This window comes from Parasteatoda tepidariorum, chromosome 7, assembly GCF_982258835.1.
Source record: "Parasteatoda tepidariorum strain Cologne lab strain chromosome 7, Ptep-v5.0, whole genome shotgun sequence".
Taxonomy (NCBI): domain Eukaryota; kingdom Metazoa; phylum Arthropoda; class Arachnida; order Araneae; family Theridiidae; genus Parasteatoda; species Parasteatoda tepidariorum.
The window spans coordinates 60,109,898-60,136,260 of record NC_141761.1 but is presented as its reverse complement, the minus strand read 5'-3'; the positions used below and the strand labels follow the sequence as shown (position 1 = coordinate 60,136,260).

The window sequence follows — 26,363 nt, the reverse complement described above, 5'->3', positions numbered from 1 at the left end:
AAAGAAATATTTCAACCTTATATTTTCTTCCAAAAAATGAATAAATAAATAAAACATTTGCAGCGCCCAATGTATCCTAACAATCATTTTATAGTGGAAAACATATAGCTGGGTCAATGTCACATTAATAACTCAAGAAAGACAACTTCTTGACCACCATACAGAACTGTCGGTTTACATTGCATTTTATTTTCGATGGTCTCATCCTCATTTCGATTCATCCTAGTTTCGTGGACAATGCACTACGATGAGATTTCAAGTTGAGGAAATATTTCCGTCATGCATTTGAGAGTTTCCATTTCGCCACAAATCACAAGATTTCGTGATGAAATAACTCTCAACATTAACAAAATATAGCTGAAGGATTGCTGAATCATCAAAAGGGAGAGTCTTACTTCTGAGAGTGTAATTAATTTGACCATTAAATTTTTTAGCAGAATTTAAAAAAATTTTATCCGTATGAAAATAGGTGTTTTATAGATACTAAAACATTTTAAAGTCCTTTGCATTTAGATAAGAATTTCAGAGGAACATTTCTTAGAAAGCTATTTGTGGTTGTCTTTTATCGAATATCAGTAAAGCATTTTAACACATCACCAAATCATTACCAAATATTTACCAAAACCCTATTTCAATATACAATAATAAGGCGAAAAGTAAACAAAAAGTATTTTTTATTATACAAATATTTACAAAATTATTTACAATCAAAGTGATATTATTTCACCTGAATAACATTTTAGCCAGGATAAGACAAATATTGTTTCTAAAAAAAATACAAAATAGTTTATTTATTTCATCTTTTTTTCATACAAAAATTCTATTTTAAAACAAATGAAAAAGAATTTGCTAAAAAGCTCAAATAATACTAAAATTTAGGAAAAAAATAGGTCAACAATAATAGTCCTATAGTAGTTAAATTTCAAATAAGCGTTTAAGAAAATTAATTAAATAATGTTTAACGTTTAATAATGAATTGCAAAAAAAAAACATACGATTATGTGATAAAAGCATTTAATTAAATGAACTGATGGCATTTGATTTTTCAAAAGATAAAAAAAATCTGAAACAAAAATATTTAGATGGAAATTAATAAATATCACAATCATCAAGTCATTACATAGTGAAATAAACATAAAATACAAGGATCATGCTATTTTTCAAAGACTGCATAGAGCATTCGAAGAAGGGATTTGTTTAGTCGTAATGCGCATTTATCTTGGCTCGGTTCTTCTTGACAGTTAAAAATAATTTTAGTCAAATTTTCTTTTGCTTATTATAGCTGTTACTTGCTGTTATTTCTCATAAAGTGAATACACATTTTCAATTGTTTCTTTCTTATTAATATTTTCGAAAAATATCGATAAATGAATTCGGTTTTATCGATTTTAATAATCATAATTTGAAGGAGGGAAAAATCACAGTTGTCAGAATACTTGCAGAAAAAGGAATCTTAACAAGAGCACCAATGTTTTTTTTTTTAAAAAAAAAATAAAACTGCTCAAGCCAAATAATAAACTGAAGGGCAAAGAAAAATAATTCGATTGACTATCATGAAATAACCACGTTTAAAACCGTTCTCCACGCATAAAATAATAAAAAATTCAAGTGAATAATAAACTATTTTTCTTTTTCAATTGATATGAAATCTTAAAATTTCGTAAAATTAGTTTAGTCGACATCTAGTCAGTCCCTTGAATGCTGATAATGAAGATGGCCTAAAATGACAAAATGAAGAAAAGACACACTTTTTTGAAAGGGAAAAGCATTTATGATCTAATTTTTCAATATTTTCAAATTTAGTTTAAAATATATATAGTATACATAAACAATTCAGTGCATAGTTTACGAGTACTTACTGAAATACCGTCACTGGGGAACATATTTGTTTTTAAATTTTGCTTTCTATGTTTTTTAAATTCCTAAATACTAAAATGTGATTAAAACAAATTGTCTATTTTGGTTTCATATAGGTTTAACCCTAGATTTGCAGTTTGGAAACGCCTAGTTTATTATTTTTTTTTCATATAATATTACCCCTTTTTACTTTTTAAAATACTTAAGTAATTTTTTTTCAGACGTTACGTTTACATTAGTCGTAATTTTCCGGTAGTAAATCTCTAAACAATGCTTCTTTTTTTAAAAAAAATCTATCCCGAACTATCCTTAAATAAACGCGATTTCTTATTCTTCAAACACCTGACTGTACTGTTCTTAAGAGTTGATTTAAAACAATTCAGGAAGTATAAGAGTTATTTGGTTTCTTAGAAGTCGATAGTTCCTTTTATAAGTGCTTAAAAACAGTACAGTAAACAATTTCAACATGAAACACGTATATTAATGTCTTACTTTTTATGTACGTTTTAAATGAAAATGAGTAAAAAATCATTGTTCTTTAAAAAGTTATTTCATAACTCAATTTTCATTTCGATACGGTCATGAGAGTTCATTGCTTGGCAAACAAATTACCATTTACATTAAACAATCTATTTGATCTATTGTTTTTTAGTCACATCAGAAACACAGAGTAATTAAATACTTTCATATCCCAATTGCTTCCACTTTTTGAAGCTAAGACTTTTTATCTAGAACTTTCTTTTTAAATATCAGTGTACTGTTTTTACTAGACACTACAGTTTCTCTTTTCTTCGACTCTTGAGCATATTCGTCTACCGGAACTTCTACGACTTCGATCTCTAAACCATTTTTACCATGGGCTCCTAACTTTTTCAACGTTTCGTGATCCAAAGACTTAATTGCTTCTTCAATAGTTTGTCCATGCTGAATCTCGACTGCTAAAACTGGTTCTCTTCTGTAACCATTTTTATCAGGTGGTGACACTACCTGGATAAATTTTTGCCCTTCTTGGTTTCCACCATCCTTGGAATATTCTTGACTTGATGTTTGATAGCTTGATGATTGGTGTTGGTAAGCGTTGTCGTCATAACCGCCTTGCTGTTCATACACAGCCGATCGACCATCACCATTTTGATAATCAGATTGCTCGTAGTATCCACCACTGCTTTTAGAATTTTCTATTTCATACCCAGCTGCATTATGTTCTACTTGGTTTCCTACTTGTTCTGAAATTTGATATCCCCCTGATTTCAATTTGTATGTTTCTGTACCTTTTGGAGAGTGCGCTGAAACACCACCGTACTTATCTTCTTCACTGTAGCCATCAGATTGGGAATAAGAACCAGCAGACTGGTAATTGCTGGATGATACTTGTCCATGTCCTTCTTGAGGGGCAATAATATGTTGAATCGCGTCTTTAATTTTGTCTAAATCACCTATTTGCAAATATTTCAAAAGATCGTGAGGCACTTTGTCCAAAACGTGCAAATTAGGCAGCAAATCTTTAAGATCTTCTTCGCTCAATTTTATCAATTCAGCCTCAATGACGGGTTCTGAAGCAACAGATTTCGGTTTATGCCCCACTGAACTCTTTGAATGCTGTTCTGTTTGATAAGCGTATTGAGCAAGATCAGGATAACCAATTTCAACATTTTTCGGTGAACTTGCATATTGCACAGGTTGAGGTAGACTAGCTGCTCTATACGGAGTTGAGTGGCTATTTTTACCACCGTATAAGCCTGATGGCACTGGAACTTCAACAACTTGTATGTTTTTCAAATTTAAAACATCCCCAACAGAAGGTAGAATAGGAGCTATTTGACCTACAGAAATTTCTTTAGGAATTATTTGTGGAATTATCGGGCTACTTTTAGGAAGAGAAATCAACTCGTAATGAAGTGATGGCTGATATGGAATACGGCTTTGGGGAATTCGCCCATAATTAGATTTTCTTCCCCTATTCTGTGAATTCCTATGCCTGCTGTAACCTTGGGAGCTTTTTCCACCATAGGACTGACCACCTTGAGAAAAGGGGTGAACAGATAACTCCACCAACTCCACAGGTTTGCCACTTTCAAATGGTATATTTAGATTTGGAATAGGAATATCTTTAGCGCGTTGTATAAGATCGTGAAGGTTCTGTATTTGCTTCAAATCAATTTGTGGTAAATCTATAATTTGAGGCCCATAACCTCCTGACCCTCCTCCTCCTCCATAATTTTGCTGTTGCTTCGGTTTTTGAGGTCTCAATCTTTCCATATAGACTGGTATGTTCTTCTTGGGTGTTGTCTTAATCGCTGGTCTCGGATAGTAGCTATAAATATCTTTGTGATACGTCGATGGCAAAGCATGTGAGTAATATCGAGAAGTGGCATCGAAGCTGGTAGGTAGTGCCGACAGGATATCGTGATATCGTCCAGTTGGGGAGCCATGGTAGTAGGAAGCACCTGACCTCACTGGCCGCCATCCACCAAAGAATAAAAAGCTGTCATCTTGCCTTTTTTCTAGCCGATGGTTTTTCAATGCATCATCTGAATATACTACGTTCCACAGCAATAGAGCATAGATCCAGATTGCCTGAAATAAAATTGTATAATTAGTTTTACAAAAGTCCAAGTAAAAAAGGAAATGGATGACAACGAATGTGTCCATAGGATAATTAAATATTGTAATGGGTTTTGAAGCGGATATAAAAATACTCTGATATTTTTAAAGTAATTCCACTTCTGAAATAAATTTCTCATATGAAAAGAGGAGAACTTTATAATTTAAAGTACTTTTCAGCTCATTTTGCAAAGGACTCATATTGAAGTCTTAATGAGAAATATTTTCGAACTAAATATATTAATTTCAGCCTATTTCTAGCATTTTTGAAGGCTGTTTACTTATTTTTTGAAGTAGTGATGATATTTATAAATATTAACCTTTCGGTTTTGCTTGAAAATAGAACGAGAGGCAACTGCTAATATTTTTGTTTAGCTGATATGTATATTAACTAATTAACTAATATTCAGCCCGGGCAGGCATGAACATAAAAATATTTTGTAGATTTTAGTCTTAGAAAAAAAGCGCAAAAAATTATATATATATATATATATATATATATATATATATATATATATATATATATATATATACACCCTTGTGAAAATTAATTGAAACAAACTCAATAAATTCAGAAAACTAAGAGAAAATGCTATTTTATTTAAATTTATACAAACTCAAAAATTTTTAGTACATAACATGATCTCCACGACACTTTATTAACATTTGGACACGATTCGGCATGGATTCCACTAATTTTTTACAGTCATTTATAATATTTGTGCCCTTGTACCACACATGAATTAACGCCGTGATTAGCTTCTCCATAGTTGTACAGTCCATATTTCATAGGTAATTCTTGCATATGGCCCAGAGATTCTCAATTGGGTTGATATCCGGAGAGTTCCCTGGCCATTCCAATGTCTCAATTTGATTCTCAGACATGAATTTCTTGACAATTTTGGACGTATGCCAAGGAGCTAAATCCTGTTGAAAAATCCCTGTTCCATCAGAGTATCGTTTCTTCAACTCTGGAACAACTTTTTTACCCAGAATATTAATTTACTGCTCAGAACGCATCATACCGTCAATAGGCTGCAAATGTCCAACCCCATTGTAACCGAAACAACCCCAAAACATCTTCTTCAAAAAACACGGAAAAAAAAGTTTGTTTCAATTAATTTGCACAAGGGTGTATATATAATAACATATTCTTTAATTATTGCTTATTTGACTCATACAATAAGTCAAATAAAAAAATAAACTACAGAAGTCTTGTGGTGGTAAGTACATATATTATTATATTAAATCTATTCCTCATAAAAGACACTCAGCACAGTGTTCGTTTTACTAGAATATATTTAATGAATATTAGCGGTAGAGCTGGATGATAAAAGTAAAATTGAATGCGAATATTATAGTATTTATTTATCTGCTTACTTTAATATTGAACTCCCGTTAATAGAGATAACAATATCATCGTGTAACGAGCATTACCAATCAATAAAAAAATTGCCAAATTATTTTAATTGCAGAAATATTTTAATCTATCGGAAATATCTATATTTCGAGGCCATACATTGGAATATTAAAATTCATAAATCACCTAGAATATCATATTTTTTACAATTTTCGAAGTTTAAAAACTCTTAATTACGAGACACAAATCTGAAAACATTTCCGACCGTAACCTTTTTTTCTTTAGTTTTTTGCTACAAATAAAAAATCGGCGGATATCAATAGCAACCTGAGTGTAGGCCATCTATTTTAAACCCACGCTAACTCCCCAATTCTGCCTCCAACACAAAACCAATAATTTTAATTTGTGGAAGAAGCGGTTAAAATCATAGAAGCTTCTCGAATAACTTCCTTTTTCCTCTTGAAGAAGGTTCATAAAAGTCAATCGGACACACCTGTAGGGTATGGAACGTAAATCACAGAACTAACAAAAAAGGAAACGCAGATGCTCCGTTACCTGCGGTGGGAAGATTCGTATACATACCTGGTTTCCTACAAGACGCTATTACGGGCACGTGATTTGTCCTGCTTTTAGCTTAGTCTGATCAATTTTATGCATAGCAAATGAGCAAAGCGTTTAAGCTGATGCAAAAGCGTGCAGATTTTATTAAACTGGTTTGAGGAAATGTATCTCTTACGTTTTGCTTTTGCTATCAGAGGAAATTAAACTTTATGATGTCTTGGCTTTATTTAACTACAGAAGAAGAAAAAAAACTACTACTTTGTATGCATGTATTTTTAAATAGGTCATTGTCACAAAGTAATAATTTGACATAATGCGTTTCTTACACACTTTGAAGAATTTAATTCTTTAACAAACTATTTTAAAAACACCATTTATTAGTTATTTATTAACTAGACAATTCTAAAATGATTTTTAACGATATTAACAAATATACTACTGATAATTCTATGAAGTAAAAAAGAATACTTTTAAAGTATTGGACAAAAGGGAAAAGATTAAGAAACTGAATATAAGTTTCTGGCTCCTAAGATATTCGAAATTTTTTTGTTGAGAAAATTGGAAAATTTAGCTTAAAGTTTTAAAACAAAGGATAACCAAATGTAATTTTTTTACTGGCATAATTTTGGTAATAATTTTAATTCCCTAAAATGGGTTTTTAGCGTGTCTAAAAACGAAAGAGAAGAAAAATTAATTTTTCGAAGTAAACGTGTCTTTTTTTTTTATTCCAACAACATCAGTTTCTTAACCTTCAAAACGTGGTAGTAGAATATATTTTCAAATTGCAGTGATTTTTCATATTTTTAGGGTTATATTCATTTGAAAAAAGTACATTTTGTCCCTAATTCCGTAATTATTTCAGTGTCTAAAAAAGAATATTTAAGATTTGTCCTTGAAGCCATTACGATAACTTTCTAATATGTAAAAATCAGATTATTAAATCAAAATCATCAATCAATGACATGTTCCGTTCTTTTTTACGTTGCACTATATGCATCAGGCAATAAAATAGTCTGAAAAGATTAATAATAATACTATCAATTGGTTTTATAAGAGCAAAATATTTTTACTCTTATGCAAAACACCATGCATCTGCTAATTCAAACTTCTGCCTAAAACTATTTATTTACTAACAAATCAACCAAGATAATAATTTTTTCTTAAAATAATCAAATTAAGGGGAAAATCAAAATTATTTGAACTGCCAAATACTTGTAATGCTTCACCAATTAATCGGATTAAAAAAAATTTATATTTAGTCAAATTAAATATTCTTAAAAAGAACTGAAAGAAGAAAAATAGAATTTTTATACTGTTCATCCCTAATTCGAAAACAAATTTTAATACTCACTTCCTATTCAAAATATTTCAAAAAGTTAGAAAATATTTAAACATTAGAGATAGTATTATCGGCAAACCATATAGCACTTTAACAATATATATGGACATTATTAGCAAGTTTAATTTTGTAATATTTAAATATTATATTCATATATATTAATGCATTAATGACATTAATAGTAAATTGCATAAATGGCAAGTTTTATATTACTTTAACATTATTAATATAAATTTTTATAGTAATTTAATAATATTAATAATTATTTTTTGAGCATTTTAATATTATAGACATTATTAATAGCAAGTTTCACAACTATTTAATATTACGAGCTTAGAGCCTTAAGTCTTTAAAAAATTTAATTATTAATGCTATTTTTTAGATTGTATGTTCGATTGCAAAATTCCATCTTATGTAACAGACAGATGGTATTGTTTATAATTTATTCCATTCTTAATAAATGTTCGACTGACCCCAAAAAACGCTAAAAATGGCGCTGGGTGAAAGAATAGAAAGCTTTTGTCATAGGGGATGAGACAAATTACATTTTTCACAAAGACACCATTTAAACGGAGTGGGCGCCTGTTATGAGAAGACAAAATACATAAAGAATTTCTTTTATAAAAAAATAAACACCCCGATGAGAAAACAATGACCAGCATACTAAATGCTTTCCGTCTTTTAAAGGAAGTCATTTATAATAGCTAGTCATACTGGTAAGGTACACGACAAAATATTTATCGCGCTGAATAAATTTGCATAAATTTCATGCAACACTGACAAATAAAACAAATATTTGATTTTTTGCTTAATATTATGTATTGTTTTCTAGTTTCATTTTACAATACGAGACAGACAATGAAACAGTTATGATTAGTTATGATATATTTAAATATTAAAAAAATAAGGTCATTTTTTTTCTTGGGTGCTATTTCTTATTGGTCAGTCAAAGGATTCACAATTGTTTCTACCAGGAAAATTTATAAACAATTATCAAATAATATTTTTAACGTAGTTGCTTAAACAATACAAATTAAATGTGTATTAGTTAATTAATTAACGTTCAAAAGTGTATTAACGTCTTGATTCCTTTTTTTCAATGTAATAAAATAAAAAATAAAATTTAAGAGCCACATTTTTCAAATAAAGTAAAAGGTGAAAATAACTATCTTCTGTCACAACTGAAATGAAAAACGTAGAGATCATCACTTTCGTAAGACGTAGGGGGATTTTCGGTGGTGATAAGACTTTGTTAATAAGGTGACGCGTCCTACGTTTTTCATTTTTGTTATAATGAAATAGAATTATTTTACCTTTAAAGTCCACTTGTAAAAGGTTTTTAAGAATTTGATGTAATTTCATTATTACTTTTTTCTTTTTAGTTTTTGTATATTAGTTCGTTTACATCAAAAGGAGGTCGAAGTTAGAAAAAATTTGGTTGCGATATTTAGGAATAAATTGTATTGTGCATTGTCATTAGGCATAGAGCTAAATTTGAAATTTGAATACTTTAGCCACCCGGAAAGTAATCAAAATTACAATTAACGATTGATTATATTTGGAAATAGGCTCTGTTGTATAGGTCAGAAAGCTATAGAAACTAATGTTGTCAGCCAGTTAAGAGATCCAGTTAAAATTTGAGCATTCTAGTTAGTCGGGAAGAGGTTGGAATTTTGATTAACGATTGATTTTTTTGCGATAATATAGCGTTAAACTTCTGTAGTAGTCAAAACGATTTAAAATTGCACTGCCATGCATCAATGAGCATGCATCAGAAATTTAAGTGTTCAAAATATGCGGAAAGTGGTCGGCAGTCTGATTGATGATAAATTCCCTTTACGATGATTCCACCATAAATTCTGCTTGAAGAAAACTGGAAATTTTCCGTTGTCATCAGACATCACTTGATAATCGGAAAGTAATCCAAATTTCGACGAAAATATTTCAACATTCCACAAAAGAAAACTTATTAATAAAAATTTAGCAAGAACAAATGCTTATTAAAAATGTTTGTAAGGAAGCTTTAAGCTAAAAATTCTTTACCGGTAATATTCACGGTTGATTTTCATGATGATTGTACAGCATGAAAAGAATTCTCACAAAGATTTTTTTATAATCGTATCACACACATTTTTATGATAATCATAATAATTATTGAAGCACTTTTGGTGTTGACACACAGTGTTTTGCGGACCTAACCTTAAATACACTAATTAAGGCAGACGGTATTTTAAAATACGAAATCAGACACAACTTTCTTTGATGAAACATTCCTTTCTTTCGGCGGATTTTGATTCTTTTCACTCAAAATATGGGGAAGAGGTAATCGAAAAACGTATGAATTTTTGATTATTTTATTCATTTCTACTTCTTTATCTCATTTTCCTCTTATTCAAATTCATTCTTTTTTAAAAATAAAAAAAATTTCCATCGAAATGGAAGGGTGCAAGCAGTTTGCTCTGGAAACAGCAGAAACTTAGTAAAAAAATTCTATCACATTTTTATTTACACCTTCATAATTTCTTATAACTTATAATTTCTTATAACTTATAATTTCTTATAACTTATAATTTTGTATGTTAATTCACAGCGTGAATTTTTTAGCACGATGCGTTTAGAAAACAAACACACACAAGAAAAAAGAATGAAATTAGATAACTTTTAATATTAGAAAACTGCTGTAGTAAAAAAAAATTAATTTTTAATTTTATCATTCCGTAATAAAACCACAATACGGGAGAAATACAGTGATATAGTCCTGAAAATAGTCCTGCGAAAATATATTGTTTAGAGCTAAAGCAATTTCATCATTATAAAAAGGGAAATTAGTTTCGATACTTTTGGATGCACCAGAACTAATAGAATTAATGTAAAAATTAAAATATTGAAATAGTAAAAATATAGAAACGGTAAACAATTGTAGCGGCAATTCTATACCTAGGTTCCATAGCAAATCAAATAATATCAATTAAAGTGTCTCATTTTCATCAAATGAATAATAAAACAGATTCCATCTTTATTATCCATCTTACTCCATCTTTGTTAGAAAGAAAGACGCATTTCCTTATTTAAAAGAAGATTTAACATAGCATAAATAGTTAAAAGGAAACCATATCTTCAAGGAAAAATTCTGATTCTGATGTTTTAGCTTAAGGCAACGACGACCACATCTTCCGTCAGATTCAATATATTACGACAGCTAAGGAAGAACGTTTCTGTTACAACTCATTTTATTTTTAACTCATTTTGCGGTGATATTAAAATATTTTTATTATATATATTATTATCATTGCTTTACATTGCTACTATTATCATTGCTTTACATTGCTATTATTATCATTGCTTTACATATATGATAATAATAGCCATAATATATTCATTTTCAGCTAAAATGCATATTTAAAATGAGTTAGTTCAATTATTAACTAACCGTTAATGATTTCATTTTATTATGTAAGCGTATTGTATAATATTACAATTTACTGAATGTATTGCAAAGATACGTCAAAGAATTCCTGTTGGTTGGACACCTTGGATCCAAAATAATAGTAGTTGGGGCCTAATATTTCAATAAACATATTTTTAATATATTTTTATCTGTGTCTTTTTAAGAACGAAAGAAGAAGTACAAGAAATTGTAAAGAAAACAACTATTTATTCTTATACGTTTGAAACTTGTTTTAACTCTATTTAAAAAGAAAAGTACAATTATTATTTTTCCCCATAAACAATCGCATTAATTTCTTCAATTTTTATTAAAATTTATCATCTCATGTGGAAACATCTACAATAGATAATCATCCACAAGTTGAATAGAAACTTAAACAGATATCAAAACACTAGAGGTTAATATTCATTTCCTTTTAAAACTACTACATTGTTGTAAAGCTTTCAAACAAGTTGATACAAAGTTTATATCTAAATAAAAATTTAAAAGAAAAAACTCATTTTTTACAATGATCTTGAAAAAAAAAGCGCTAAACGATAGAGTCAGCGTTATTTACGTGTGATGCATTACCTGTCATTGAGTTCAAAAACAAGAATGATAAAAATCGTGATCAGGGATCCGATTAAGAATTTAACAATACCTCACCTTAAATCTAAATAGTGAAAGGGATGAAAATAGCATGCAACATTTAAAGATGAACAACACCTTGTTTTTGTAGGTCATCAGCGGAATAAATATTGCAATAAGTCTCTCAAGTATTATAAGAAAATTAAGTAGACATATGGTGAGTAAAAATAAATTCTATTCTGTCTTAATCATTCAGTGTTTAATTACGTTCGTATTTTTAAAAATCATACCTACGTTTAAATCAGGGATCATATATTCATTTCTACGAAATTTCTTACATGCAATTTATATATATATATATATATATATATATATATATATATATATATATATAGTTAGATAGATAGATAGATGTAATATGAGGACAAATTTAGTGTCATCCTTTGTGAATAAGAAATTAAAACATAATTTCTACCCATATGAAAAAAGGCAGTTAATTGTGTACTTTTTAATTATTTTAAATTTCTAGAATTTTTTGTTAGCATAAAATAATAAAAATATAATAATAAAATAGGGTTTGCGCATGTGTCCCTGTGTGTCACACTTGTATTTTCAAAACTCGTTGGTTGGAGTTCTTAAATTTAAACATGCGGTTCATGGCAATTTTAGCACATGGTCCAAAAAATCATTCTCAAATTTTAATTAGTAAGTTCGGGACGAATGTACGAAACATTAATGTTAATTTTTACGAAAGACTTGATTACAACTTAGTTTTTCTTCCTTTCCTTTCTTTTCCTCTTTCTTTCTACAATTTATTATTTTTTTTAGTTATTTAAAAGGCTAGAGTTACTTCATCTAAGGCTTGCCTCGCTCACCAACCCACGTAATTGCTGCAAATTCAGCATTGTTTTTTGTTTTTTTAATTAATGTCAATATTTTCCACAAAAATAACGAGCATTATTTTTATAAAGCAAACAATCATTGTAGGTTTATATAAAAGCATTTTGTCAATATGTTAATTGTAATGAAATGAACGATTACCAGGATCTGAAAAATAAACATCCCTATTTAAAAAAGAATTTAATGAAAGAAATGCGGATTGTATGACCCAATAAAAGAATGAATAAGCAATTTTACTCGTTAATGAGTCTTATAACAGTTTAAATAGGGAACGTTTTCTTTATCTATCTTTGCTCTAATGTTTCATTTTTCCTAAAATCTCTAATGCTTTATTTTTATTTTTCAAAATATTTTAAATGTTAAGGAGTAAATCTGACAACATGTAATCTCTCTCATTAGTTACGTTTGATATCAAATCAAGCAGAAGCTTATAAAATAAAGATCTTAAGAGATGAAAATAAATTTTTCTTCTAATATAAATAGTCAATATTTAAAGAAAAAAACTGAGAAAAATCCTCATGAAAAAAAGCACCTAAAATCCCGATAACTTTTAAACAAACTTGCAGTCTAAAAAAAAATAAAAACTTGTGTTAGGTTAACGAATGGAGCTGGCTCTTTCAGCATGCCAAACTTCTCTCCCTCTGGGTAGCACATCGATTGCATGTTATTTTTTTACAGCAAGTTTAATAGTCATTAACTATTGAACTTAATATGAAACGCCATTTTTTTTAATCTTTCCTACTCCCTGTACTCTATTATTCGACTCACTATCGTAATTTCAAATTTTTAAGACTTAATAGTTCTTGCTCAGCAAAACATAATGCGAAAAAGATTTCGCAAAAAGTTTTTAAAAAAATTGAAAATTTGCGAAAAACTCGTGATAAGTTCATAAATAAATATGACCCTTTCAGAGTGCAAACTCAGTAGAGTGGACCACATGCCATTTTTAAAGGTTAATAATTCTCGATTTGTAGATTGCTATTATTTTTAATAGCAATACTTCTAGATTTTTCGACGCATCTTCGTAATTTCAAGTTTCTAAGTCTAATAGTTTTTGAGACGCAAAACAAAGTGCAACGACGTAAAGTTCAGTATAGTTTGTCTACGGTAAAAACTCCCCCCACCACAAAATCTGAGAACGGGTGCTATGGAAACAAGAATAGCGCATTTAAGAAAGGGTAGCTAATCTTCACTCTAGGGCAAACACAGATGACCGAAGAAAAAGATTACCTTTCTTTTGCCGATCTGTGCCGAAACTTATCCTAAACATCGACCCCACTACTGTATTTGAAATAGTCATACCTCGTTACCATAGTGACCTACCGGTCCAGACGTATGACTAGAGGAGTTCTTACTTTAGACAAACTCTATCTGAAACAGCAAGCGGCAGGGGGTCTGACGATTTTTTAATACAGAGAAAAAACGTCAGTAAGATCAAATAACTAATCTTGACATCGATGGGAAGACAGCCACTACTCTCATCAGACTAAGAACAAAACATCATAAAAACATGAAAATTTCTACAGATGGGACTAGAAAATATCAAAACTGTGGCAACTGTCTTAATGTGGAACTGACACCATATCATGTTTTTAACTGCCCTGCAGTCGCTGCAGGCCTTCACCTCTTAATCTACCCCACAGAAGAGGATTTGTATTCTCTTAATGCCATAGAAGTAACAGAAACTATTCAAGCACACCATGAAATATGATTCAATAGAGGATACGACACCAACCAACCAACTTCAGTAATGTTTGCTAGCTTACCATTCTATTTAATCAAAAAAAAGGAGTTGCAGTGATATTTTATAGCACTCTTTTTAACAGTTATTTATTTTTATTCGTTATATCAAATCATCAAATATGCTTAGGTAAGAATTGTGAATAACATTTGAAAGTCGACATCCAGGAATCAGTACTTTTAAAGTTATCTGAAACGATAATCGAACGGAAACGGAATAAACGGTAATCGAAGCAAAACAAATTAAATTATGGAATTGTTCCACTGGAGTAAATTGTGATTATCATGAGTTGCCTGTGAGGAATAACATTTTTATTGCAAAGTAATATTGAGTGAATTTTAAAAATTGTTTTGACGAGAACTTCTGAAAACATGTTATACTTAATCTAGTGACATAAAATCACCGAAAAGGGCAACAAATAATAATATGTAATAAATAATAAAAATATTTTAACTGTCTCATATGCTTTTCCATTGCATGTGTGATTGCGCAGTGTTTACTCTGTACGAAGAACAAGTATTCAGTAAGCAAATAATAAAATAAAACTTAATATCATCACAGTGATGTTCCTTTTTTAAAAACTATATTCTCTTTTTTTAGAAAAATAAGCTCACGAAAAAATGGATTTGAAAGTCTACCGCTTGCCCTACTAATACAAGCAAACAAGCATGAATTTTTTTCCCACTCGAAAATGGCACAAATGGTTTTTCAAAATATGCAAACTGCGTTATTATGTGATGCTGTTTGAATAGAAATGAATGGTAATAGGAATGTTCAGGATTTTCATAAATCTATTAACCTTTTATGTTCCAACTATAGCATTCATATCATCTACTTATTTTTGAATACCGCTGTTTTCATCTGATAAGTTTTAAGTTCCTGAGAGTTCCTCACGCTTGTTTGTTTGTTTTAGCCACGCCTGATTAAATAATGAACACCACAAAAGAATGCATCATTCATCAGCGGCTGTTTCGAGATTTATCTTAGCGCAATACTTGGAATGAAACTCTAAATGCTCAAATATTCTAATTGTTTTAGATCGATAGTTGCTTTTATTTATTTTCTTAATTTGTTTTAAGGGAAGTCAAATGGTAAAAAAGATGGAATATAAATATAAAGGTAGGATATAAATCCTTTTATTCCATACGATATAAATCCTTTTATTCCATAAGATATAAATCCTTTTTATGCAAATTTAAAATCTCTCTATATTCCCAACTTTGATGTGCAATCAGTCCCACATTTTTTCTTAAATCCAATCAATAGATCGTCATCTTTGATTATATTTGCAATTTCCCAGCAGTTATTAAGGATTTAATATAGTTGCATTTAGATTTCTTTTAATAAATATGATTTCGTATTTGAATTTTTTCTGACATTTTTTGATGTGGAATAAAATGAACCCGACTGGAATAGTATCTTGGTTTTATGAACCATTTTGAATTTGATGTAGTTTATTAAACATTCATGATTGGGTAAAACACAACAAAATATCGTTTTTATAAGAGAAAAAAATCAATGGATATACAAATGAATAAACATTTCATACAGAAAATACTATCGAAGTAGTGAATAATAGTAGAAATCATTTACGGATTGATGAACAAAATAAGAATTAGATTGATAAATTAAGTAATAACTGAGTTTATAAATACAAATAGTAATTGGGTTGATGAAATAAATAATAACGTTATTGATAAACTAAATAACAAATGGATTGAAAAGCTAAATTTTATTTGAATTCATGAACTAAATAATAAAGGAATTTGAAAAATAAATAATAAATGGGTGTGAGAACTAAATAACTAGATTAAAGAATGACTTGATTCATAAACTAAGTACACATTTTTTTGATTTACAATGTGCTTAACAATTAATTATTCTTAAGCACAATTAACAATTAATATCTTTAAATAAATTGATATAGTTTATATATTCTAAGGAACTTTGGTGACTCACACTTAAGTACAGACGTCATGTTTTATACTTAATATATAACAACAAGCCTGCAACGATAGCCCTTCATTTCCAAGCAGAATCTCTATAGGAGTGGACAGTTTCATATCTTTTACAGGTATAGAGGATGAATGTTGGTGCATACACCAGGTATAACTTATTTCTAATTTCAGAATTTGAAAATCGGAAATAAAGATAATCCTTTTCTAATTACAAAATACATTTAAAAGCTTTCCGGCACTTCGAGTTTGCTACACTTTGTATTAATTTTAGTTTTACATTAGTATATTTGATCATTTCTTTCAGAAGTAACGATATTTTGTTTTGCTCGTCGCTGGCTACGAATTTCTTACAATTTTGATTTGAAAAAAGCCACTGTAGGAAATACCGGGTAAGACCCTACTGACCGGTTGATTCTTAAATTAAAAGGAAAAATAATGTAAGAATGCCGGCCAATGGCACTTTACCTTAGTTACGCAATTTATTTATTTAAAAAAATGAGGTTGAGACCGATAAAGCAGAATACAATTATTGAATTGCAGTTTAAAAAGAGATTTCATTTTAATATTTCGAGAGACAAATCCGAAATTTAACTTAAAAGTTGGAAACTGATGCTCATGGTCTAGAAGTTTCAAGCCATCAAGACTGTCACATTTTTTTTTTAAATTTTTGTAAGTTAATGTAATCATTTTTTTAAAACAGACATATAATATTTCAAGTTTTCTGAAATTAATTATTTCCTCAACTTGAAAATTCAATTATTTCGTTTTTGCCTCAGATATGTCGACAATCTCTGTAATATTTGCACTAAATCCCCATTTTCTCCTCATTTTTTTTTCTAAGAAAAGAATTTAACTAATTCAAACACAACTGATATTTCCTGGTTCTATTTTTGTTTTCTAAACCACGAAAAACCTACGGCAAAGAATGAAATTTGATGAGTTCTCTGCTTCTATTATATCTTCCCTGTTTCTTAAAGAATAGGCGTGTTGGGCGAATAGCACGCGCATATTGTTCTACAAAGGTGTTATCATCTTTGTTTCTATACTGAGGCGGTGCAATTGAACGAACTAATAATGTTATCTTGTAAATGAAAAACAATTTTTGTGTTGTCTATCATCTGTTATTTGTTCGAGAATCAGACAACAAAGAATTGAAATTCGTGCGAGTTGCTTAGAAAGAAAAAAAATAGTCTTTGGAATGAAAGAATGTGTGACATTCGTGCCTGGATCAACAATGACTACAATTCCATTTCTTGATTTATGTGTGGTCAATATTTATTAAGATAGGAGATGATATAGGAAAATAATTATTTAGTTTGTTTTGATTTAGTGTTTCTTGAAATTGTAAGGTTTGGTTTGTAGGTTAAGTTAATTAATTATATGTCATGACGAAAAATAACTTTCTTTTATTTTTATAAATAAAAATCGTTTCTTTTTTTTATAATACAACTCGTTAATAGAAAATATGCTTTCAGATTTGAAGAAAAAGGAAGTTTATTATGAAAGGAATAAACAAATTCATCATGTTTTGAATAAAAAGCAGTTTTTAATTTTGTCAGAAGGTTTATGTAATTACACGAAGATAGTGCATCATTTTCCAACTTTTGCTCATCGGAATATACAGTAAAAAAGTAATTGCCGCCATTTTTGGTATTGAGATAAATCAAAATTTTTACAGTGCATATAGTATAATTTTGTAATTATTTTTTCACCGTTACAGCTTTATTTATTTATTCATTTTTTGTGCTCTTGTTCGATGACAGAAGGCTTCTTTTAATGTGCATTTGAATCAATTTCATGACTCCATTGTAAAAACTTTACATTTAAAAAACAAACGCATTTTTAATAATATATTCGAACCAATTTTTTCAAACGATTAATGTTTAGTCAATTTTACATAATTTTTTCCCTAAGAGAAACAGTTTTTCACTTAAAAATGTATTTATAACAGTAATCGAGAATGCATATGTACTAATTTTACATTTTAGTTACCAATTCATATTAGGTACTAAAGTGTAGTTTTCAAGCAAAAATTATGTAAAATTGGCAAAAGAACAATGGTTTTAAAGAACTAATATAGTTAAAAACTATATAAATATACTATATAAGTATAAACTTGCTTGTTTTTTAAACGAAATGTTTTTTCAATGAAGCTATTAAATTAGTTCTAATGCTTGTGAAAGTATAAGTTCTCAATAAGCAAACAGAGAGAAAACTGAATAAATAAATTCTAAAAAAACTATATTGGTGAAAAAGTTAATACAAAATGTAACTATATTACACTGTAAAAAATTTTAGTATGTCTCAACACCAAAAATAGTGGCAACTACTCTTTTTTACAGTGTATTAAAACTTTTATTGAAATGCTCAGTTTTGTTTGTTGGAATGTCAGGGTAAACTTATTTTCATAATGGGTTCACATTTTTATGCTGTTTAAAATTTGTGATGAAAGTCATTATTACGTATCATTTCCTCAAAACAATTTAAATTGATTAAAGCGAAAAAATCTTTACTCGTAAAAGTAGAAAACTGTACTAAAAATTAAAACAGCTTTCTATACGAATAATTATTTTTTATTAGATTTTTTTTAATTATTACCATGGAAGGACTCATAAAGAAAAAATAAATTGGCAAATGTTTCATTACAGCTTAAAACTTATGAAAGTAACTAAAACAGCAGAATAAGAAGCAACATTGTTATTCGAAAATAACTATAAGATAATAAAAGAACTATGAGAAAAAAGGTTAAAATTCGAAAAATTTTAAAAATTTTTTAAAACATTTGAATTTTAAAATTTTTAAGGAAATAAATTAAAGTTTCTGAAAATTTGTAATCAATAAATTTCGATTTTTTGATTTAAAAACGTAAAACAATTCCGATTTCATCAATTATTATACATTTATAATAACTTATTTAATTATACATTTATTCCTACCTAAATTGGCTAAATACAAAAAATTGTATCGCAATGGAAATTTGAATGGATCTCTTTCGGTTATTCAAGAGGTATCATGGACGGAAAACAATTACCGTACTATATGGTAATGACGATTCTAGTAAAGAAAAATCGTAATTTTGGTTAATAGAATTAAAATATGCGGTGTTTAAACCATTCATTTTGGTAATTTTTCCATTAATATAGTAATAGTTTACCGAATATTCTGATTTTCGAAATTATAATTCTTTTTACTACTTTACAAAATTGAAAAATAAATTAACCGAATAAATGGTTTTTATGCTGAGCTCTAAATGTATTATGATAAAATTTCCATATCTCACCGCATTTACCGAATTTCATCATATGTTATAAAATTATATTATATTTTTAATTTTTCAAAAATGATTACCAAAAAGTTTCGGTAAAAATTACTGAGATTTTTGATGTTCTCATAGAGCCAGAAATATGGTCACTTTTGCCATTTGCTATAGTTTTTAACCATACATTTTTCGCCAGTGTGCTTGCAAAAAAGTTTTTTTTTGTGAGAACAGGAAAAACAAAAACAACATTCATCTTATTCATCATTGATCACTGCAGTGGCTGGCCAATTATCAACAATTCAACTAATTTTCAACAGTAGCCAATTATCAACATTTCAACGATTGAAATCTCTCAAAATAGAAAGATTTTTTAAACTTATATAGGAAGGTATATCCTTATTCACTTATTTATAGTACTCTTATGCTGTCTTTTTCGCAATTCATTGAAGTACGTTCACGGAGGATAATTCTCTTCCAACTCTTCCTTTCATATTTGTCTTCTGTACTCATTTTTCAATTCGATTCTCTTCCAACTCTTCGTTTCATATTTGTCTTGCATGCTCATTTCGTGTATTTCCTTTCGTCTTATCTCTCTATATGTCCAACCCATCGTAACATACCTTTTGCAGTTCTCAACACTTTATCTTTTTTTCACTCCATAACGGCAAATAACTTAATACATCGCGTCAAAGCTCAATTAAAATAAAAAAGCAGGTGAAATTAAACTTGATGAAAGGTAGGGGAACCTTGGTCATAAAAACGAGTGTGTCGCATCAAGGCAGGAACAAAATCGAATCGGATATTATTTTAGGTATAATTGTGCTGAAATCAGTACAACGAACAACCAGTTAGCAATACACCAGTAAAGATTTTACTAGAATCAGTACAGTGGTAATTTTAACTTGATACACCATATAACGTAAAAATTAAATTTAATGTCAAAATATCAGAATTTTTAGTTTTTAAATCAAAAACTTAAAATATAAATTTGTTATTTTGTGGAAAAGCCACACTCCACGAGGCAAAGAACCACGGTTTCCCGACCAAAGCCTTGAATAAAATGCATTTAATTATGAAATAAATTTGATTTTTGTTCCTTTTTTTCAGTCATTGGAATGTTAGTAATCTCTTATAGTATTAGATGATATTCATCTTATTGTAATTATTTAACTACAATCAGATAAAAAAAAGCAAGTTTATAAACGCTAAAAATAAGCTTTAATTGCAATGCAAGTTCTATTTGTAAATAAACTGCTATATTCATCATCAATTAAGATTTTAAAATAAAAGTAATATAAATATTTAAACACAGACAACCATGCATTGTCATAAATGAGTTTATTATAAGGTGTAAGCCCCAATACTTCTAAGTAAAATTAACTTCTTAGTTGATTTTTAAATTAAACAAGACTGATGTATGAAATATGATGTATGAAATATGATGTATGAAATAAGATGTATGTTCATGTATGAAAAGAGAGTTTATTAAGCATTTTCATAAACAATAATACTTATAACAGGACTCAAATTAAGCAAAATAATAGATAAAAGTTGAAGAAGTTATTTAGCACGCTACAAGACAAATGTCCTACAATATTAACAATAGTAAGATATATAGTATACGCACGTTTAGTGGCACAAATTCTCTTTTATAAGCTACTTTGAATTCAACTCAAGACAAGTTGAATAAATTAAATTGATAAGTTACAAGTATGTGCTTAAATTAATTCAACACTTCCAAAACAAAACTCGTGCACACGCATTTTAAACCACGTTTATGTCCAAATTAATTACAATAATAGAACAATAGAACAAGTAAAAACTTAGATTAATCTTTTAATATAAAAAAAGGATGCTGATTTTATCTAGCTATACATAGATAATATCATAAAATAATAATTACGTCTGCGAAATTGTACTTTTTTAAATAAATGTTGCAAGAGATTTACATTTCTAATCTTTAAAATCAGTATAATAAGAGGTTCTCCTTCTATTTAACTTAGTTACAAATGATTTAATCTATAAAATAATTTTTTTAATCATGTTATGAGTATGCTCATTAGCAGAACAAGCAGTTCTTTCTTTAAATTTCAAAATGAATTTAAAGAAAATTATATAGTTACTAAAAAATTATTTAAATTGTTATTGTAAATTAAAATATGCAGACAACTACGTTAAGACTTTCAGTGTAAAATCAAATGTAAATAATTCTGATAGTCAGAAGAAAAAAAATAAAATTTAAATTTACTAAGAAATTGGTTGTAAAAGCGACCACTGTAAAAATTAAAAACTTCTTGTCAAATTAAAAACGCTACATTTAAAAATAGTAAATTTCTCTATACATCGAAACTCTCTCAAAAATTTATCCTTATAACACATCCTTTAAAATAAACGCATACATTTGTTTAGTAAATGAATAATAATTATTGTCAAATTATTAGATTTTTGTTATTGTATCAATAGTTGTTAAATATTTTTTGCATGTCCTCTACCAAGATGAAATGATAGATTTGAATTTTAATAATACTTAAAACGGAATTTCTTTATTTTGTTTATTGAATCCAAAATAACCTTATTATATATTAAAAAATAACTTTCATATAGAATAAATTGAAATTTTATTGAATTTTATCATAAAATATTTTAATTAATTTTAAATGTAATGTAACGTTTCTAAAGAAAAACTTAGCATTAAAACCTTGTATCTGATTCTATGTTTTGCTAAGCTAATATAGGCAATTGTTAGTTCCAATTCTCAGTATTGTTATTTTTCCTCTACACAAAGTAATAAAATTATTCTTATGATGGATAATGCAGGAAATAAATAAATATTTCTTTATTTTGTTCATTAATAACAAATTTTTCTCAAAATATATTTGCTTCTTTGATTTATTTCGACAATTTTACGTATATACTTTCTATATTAGAGTTGTTGACACAGCGGAAGCTTTTCATAATAAAGAAACGTATCTGAAACAAAGAATTTTACTTGTTTTCGTTTTGTGTCATTACCTTTAAAAATTAATATCTTTATAAATTTATTATTTTTTTATATCGTTTATCTGTTTAAACAGGTTGGAAAAAAACTATTTTCAAACTAAATAAATTTCAGATTATTGGGCTGAAAAATTTTTAAACTAAATGTTGTTAAAATTGAATGTGATTAAAATGCCATTGAGATATTTTCCATGAAAGAGATAATAAATATGAAAGAGATAATTTTTTTACGGTATGAAAATAAATGTAACATAAAAAATCCGGATCAATTTACAGAAAAAATGTATCGGCACTCAACATTACTCTTTACCATAAAATCCATTTTTATCGGAACAATTTACAGAACAAAAAATCTGTATATCATCATTTTTACAGGAATAATTACCGTAAAACCACTTAGCCACTCAAACCAAATACATATTACTGTAAAAATTACAGTAAAAATGGATGACATAGATTTTATGGGATGATACACTCGAAATGCTGGTACTTTATACCGTAATTGTATCAGAAATTTTTTACTTTGTATTTAAATAAAAATTCCTCAGATTTGATTCAGCAAATTAAATAAATTAGTAAGATTTGGTTTCTCTAAAACAGTTAAATAAAATTTCTTTTAAAAATAAAATATAAATTCTATTCTAATACCATGAGTACCCTCAAATTTCTAGTGCTTTCATCATTGAACTTAATTTCACAAAATTAATGTAATATAACAGCAAACAGTTTATTTTCATGAAATATTGCTTTGGATTTAATAAAATTCTATTTCTAACACTAAAAGCGAGTCAAGATAGTCCATAAATAAAACGTTACCCATTTTGAATACATTATGATAAATTTATTTATTACGTGCGCACTGTGATAAATTCACGAGAGCGCGTCAAGTGGATTTCAAGTTCAAGTTTTTGAAATAAACATCAATCATATTTAAAAATAATCATTGTTATGAATACTAAACAAATAAAACCGGTCAGTGGGAGTTATATTTTATGAGTTCATGGTGTAAAGTAAAATCAATCAGTTGAATTAAGAAGATGAAATAAAATACGAAAAAGAGCATTTAAAGTGCAAATTAAATTATTTTAATGCATTCAGTGCCATCTAAAAATTCTTACAATCATGGTCAGACGCAAAATCTTAATTTTTTTAATTCTTTCTCACTGAATAAGAAATGAATTAATTTTTTTATTAGAGAATTATTGTATCATATTATTCAGTTATTGTACCATATTATTTCGTAAAATAAAATAAAATCTTCATTTATGGTAAGACCTAACATAATATTATACCAAATGTATAGTTCCATTATTCTGTTATTAAAAGAAAAAAATTATATTTTCTCCTTTTATTAGTACATAGATATTCGTATTCATTCATAGTACACATATATATACATAATACTATAAGGGATAAAAACGAGAACCATCACTCATCAATTGCTTATAATTTTTAAAAAAATAAATGCATGTGTAAATATTTAAATGAATAATTTAAATTTTCTAAAAAGCAAAAGCAAAAATTTCCTAGAATTTCTGATTTTAAAATATTTTAAGTATAAATATATAATTTAGTTTCTGTTTCAAAAAGTAAAACAGAGATTTTAAACACAGTTCTTGAGTGTTTGCTTTTCAAGATCTTGTAAGTTTGTGAAATTATAGTGATTTAAGAAACAGAGTATATTAGAGAATTTGTGAATTAAAAAAGTTTTTATAGCTCAATACTGCATATTTTAATTTTTTTAACGAAATATATATATGAATTAGCTTAATGAACCTTTGAAAGATACCACTATAATTTATCAATTTTGTTTTTAAATGCGACATGTTGGAATTTAGACTAAATATTTATTATACTATTCAGCCAAATGAATATTATAATTTTCTTTTGTATTAAAAATTGAAACGTTTATTTTACAGAAATAGTACTTTGATCTTTGAATGTAATATTTATTCAACAATGGGCTCAAATTGAGTTTTTTTATTTCCTTTTATCAAATATGTAAAATTTTCTTCCTTAAGCGGGAGATTGAAATAAAAAATTTGATTTCAGAAAATTGAACTATATTTTTAATTTTAATAAAATATAATTAATAAATTTATATTTACTTATATTATAATTTTACGTTTGATAATATTACCCATAACATACTCATAAAACGATATATAGTGATTTTCATTAAACGTTACAATATTTACTAAAGATATTAAATTTGCTTCAATAATTTTATTTGCTTAAATATTAGTTTGTTTTTAAGCATCATATTTGACATTTTTAAATTGCTTCATGAGAATAATTTTTTTTCTGAATAATATTCAATTGTTTCATGCATTTTTTTTTCTTTTTGAAAATGAATTTTACATTTGAAAATCAGTATTTGATATGTGTGATGAATTTGTGTTAAATTTTTTTTGCATAAAGGCAAGCTTTGAGAATTTTTCTTTCTTCCTTTCTACTATTTCATTTATCATAAAATGTATAAAAAAAATATTCTTCAGAAGATGCTTGCCACATATTTTGCAATTTTGGATAAAAATTTTAGTCATAAAGTGATTTTGAAAAATACTGTGAAAGCAAACTTTAAATTTGTATACAATATACATATTTTCAATTTTCTATTTAAGAAGTTAATGATAATAAAAATGTTAAACATTTCAAACCGTTCAATCAAAAAGTTTTGATACTACAGTAGTTTTAACTATTTTGAAAGTAATTCGGAAATATCCATAAAAAGTTTATTTCAAAGTATAAGTGTAACAAATATTTTTATCTAAGGTATAATTTATTTAATATATCACATTATTTTTCGAAGCGAAATGAAATTTTTAGGCACGGTAAGACTTAACATTATATTATGTCAAATGCATACTTCCATCATTCATTTATCATGAGGAAAAATTAAATTTTCTTTGCATTTTCAGAGTACATAAAAATGATACTATGAGGAAAAAATAACCAAAAGCACCATTTATCAATTATTCCTCATTTTTAATAAATTACATGCTTGTGTAAATCTTTAGATAAGTGACTTAATTTTTCTAAAAAAAAAATCATAAATCTATTTTTTAGAATTTCTGATTTTCATACATTTTAAGTATAAAAATGTTAACTAGAATAATGTAAATATAAATTACAATGTAAAGGTAAATTACTATATAAATATTGCTGACATATCGTTGAAACTAGCCTTTTTGCTAGTTTCAATGATATACATAGTTACTATTATAAATAATTTAGAAATAAATTCGAAAAACAAGCCTAAAATCTTAAAAACTCTTTCAATATTCAAATTTTGATTTTCTACAAAAAATATATATTTATTTTAAAATTTCAAATATTTTTATTGTGTAAAAAGAATTATAAGATAAAATAACTCACAAAATTTAGATACGTCATCTTTAAAATCCTGGGTGCAACAAGATGAATTAAACCACTAAACAAGAGACGGAGCTCAGAAATATATCATTCCAAGAGCGTTCGCAAAACTCTAAATTACGAACAAAAGCCGGACAGAAAGTGTTAAGTGTCGAAATCTAAGGAAGCGGAAAAAAACTGATCTACTGTTTCCAAAAGTGGCACATCAACTCATCCTTTAAGACTCCCTGTTGATCTTTTTCATCTCAAAATAAGTTCATATAATTTCAGTGGCAACAACTGGCTAATCCAGTAACCTAGAGAAGAGGGTTGCCAAGTAAAATGACCCCGCCAAGTAACGGACGAAACATTTTAACTCTTTAATGTGGGTCCTATCTAATGACCAACAAAAACAATT

The 26,363-nt window shown here is 27.8% G+C and overlaps 1 protein-coding gene and 1 long non-coding RNA gene across 2 annotated transcripts in view; one reads left to right on the top strand and one right to left on the bottom strand.

Moving 5' to 3' along the window:
• Positions 1-731: 731 nt before the first annotated feature.
• On the bottom strand, positions 732-26,363 carry LOC107448799 (uncharacterized). Its single transcript, XM_016064140.5, has 2 exons — positions 25,970-26,363; positions 732-4,434 (listed from the first exon to the last, which is right to left on the bottom strand). The coding sequence occupies exons 1-2, from the start codon at positions 25,985-25,987 to the stop codon at positions 2,572-2,574; spliced, it is 1,881 nt and encodes a 626-aa protein (XP_015919626.2). The 5' UTR covers positions 25,988-26,363; the 3' UTR covers positions 732-2,571.
• Positions 15,323-26,363, top strand: part of LOC107448800 (uncharacterized) — a 35,713-nt gene continuing 24,672 nt past the window's right edge. Inside the window, exon 1 of the long non-coding RNA XR_001584696.4 lies at positions 15,323-15,496. This is a non-coding gene — a long non-coding RNA (uncharacterized LOC107448800). The remainder of the gene's footprint in view (positions 15,497-26,363) is intronic.